The sequence below is a fragment of the Coturnix japonica genome, chromosome 25, assembly GCF_001577835.2.
Source record: "Coturnix japonica isolate 7356 chromosome 25, Coturnix japonica 2.1, whole genome shotgun sequence".
NCBI classification, from domain to species: domain Eukaryota; kingdom Metazoa; phylum Chordata; class Aves; order Galliformes; family Phasianidae; genus Coturnix; species Coturnix japonica.
In genome coordinates this window covers 306,600-307,722 of record NC_029540.1, presented here as the reverse complement: position 1 = coordinate 307,722, position 1,123 = coordinate 306,600, and the positions used below count along the sequence as shown (strand labels likewise).

Genomic DNA, 1,123 nt, shown 5'->3' with positions numbered 1-1,123 from the left:
TGGGGCCGCCCCCTCCTCTGCCCCCCCCGCAGCGAATCCACCCTGCACCGTTACGAGGTTCATCCGCTCGGTACGTTCCCGCACGGCCCCGGCCCCGAGTTCAGCACCACGGTGAAGGTACCGGGGATATAACGGGGATAATGGGGATTAATGGGGATATAACGGGGATTAATGGGGATTAACGGGGATTAACGGGGATATAACGGGGATTAATGGGGATTAATGGGGATTAATGGGGATTAACGGGGATATAACGGGGATATAACGGGGATATAACGGGGATTAATGGGGATTAATGGGGATATAACGGGGATTAACGGGGATTAATGGGGATATAACGGGGATTAATGGGGATTAATGGGGATTAACGGGGATATAACGGGGATATAACGGGGATTAACGGGGATTAACGGGGATATAACGGGGATTAACGGGGATTAACGGGGATATAACGGGGATATAACGGGGATTAATGGGGATAACGGGGATAACGGGGATTAATGGGGATTAATGGGGATATAACGGGGATTAACGGGGATATAACGGGGATTAATGGGGATTAACGGGGATATAACGGGGATTAACGGGGATATAACGGGGATATAACGGGGATTGATGGGGATATAACGGGGATTAATGGGGATTAATGGGGATTAATGGGGATATAACGGGGATTAACGGGGATATAACGGGGATATAACGGGGATTAACGGGGATATAATGGGGATAACGGGGATATAACGGGGATACCGGGGGTACCGGGGGTTGGATACCGGGGTGTTGTTGTATCTGCCGCCCTATTCCCCCCCCCAGGTTCACAACTCCGGCTGTTTCCCGGTTCGGGACGTTTCTCTGCTCGTTTCTCTCCCCTCGTTCGGGTCCGGCCGGGTCCCGGTGCTGTCAATCACCGCAGTGAGGGCGGACAATGTGAGATGGGGGGGGGTCGGGGGGGGGGTCCCGTAACCCCATATGAGCAATAAACCCCCCCACGACCCCCCTGCCCCCCCCCAGGCCACGTGTGAGCTGCGGGACCCCCCCAACGGCAGCGTTGCAGCCGTGCACCCCATGGACCTGCACCGTGTGGGCCGGATGGTGAGCGAGCAGGGGGGGTCGGGGGGGGTCC

General features: G+C 55.9%; 1 protein-coding gene across 1 annotated transcript in view; it reads left to right on the top strand.

The window, feature by feature from the left end:
* ITGA10 (integrin subunit alpha 10) overlaps positions 1 to 1,123 on the top strand; it is a 31,328-nt gene that overhangs the window by 28,579 nt on the left and 1,626 nt on the right. The window contains exons 16-18 of the mRNA XM_032449150.1: positions 33 to 117; positions 814 to 927; positions 1,012 to 1,092. Coding sequence (XP_032305041.1) covers positions 33 to 117; positions 814 to 927; positions 1,012 to 1,092 — 280 coding nt within the window. The remainder of the gene's footprint in view (positions 1 to 32; positions 118 to 813; positions 928 to 1,011; positions 1,093 to 1,123) is intronic.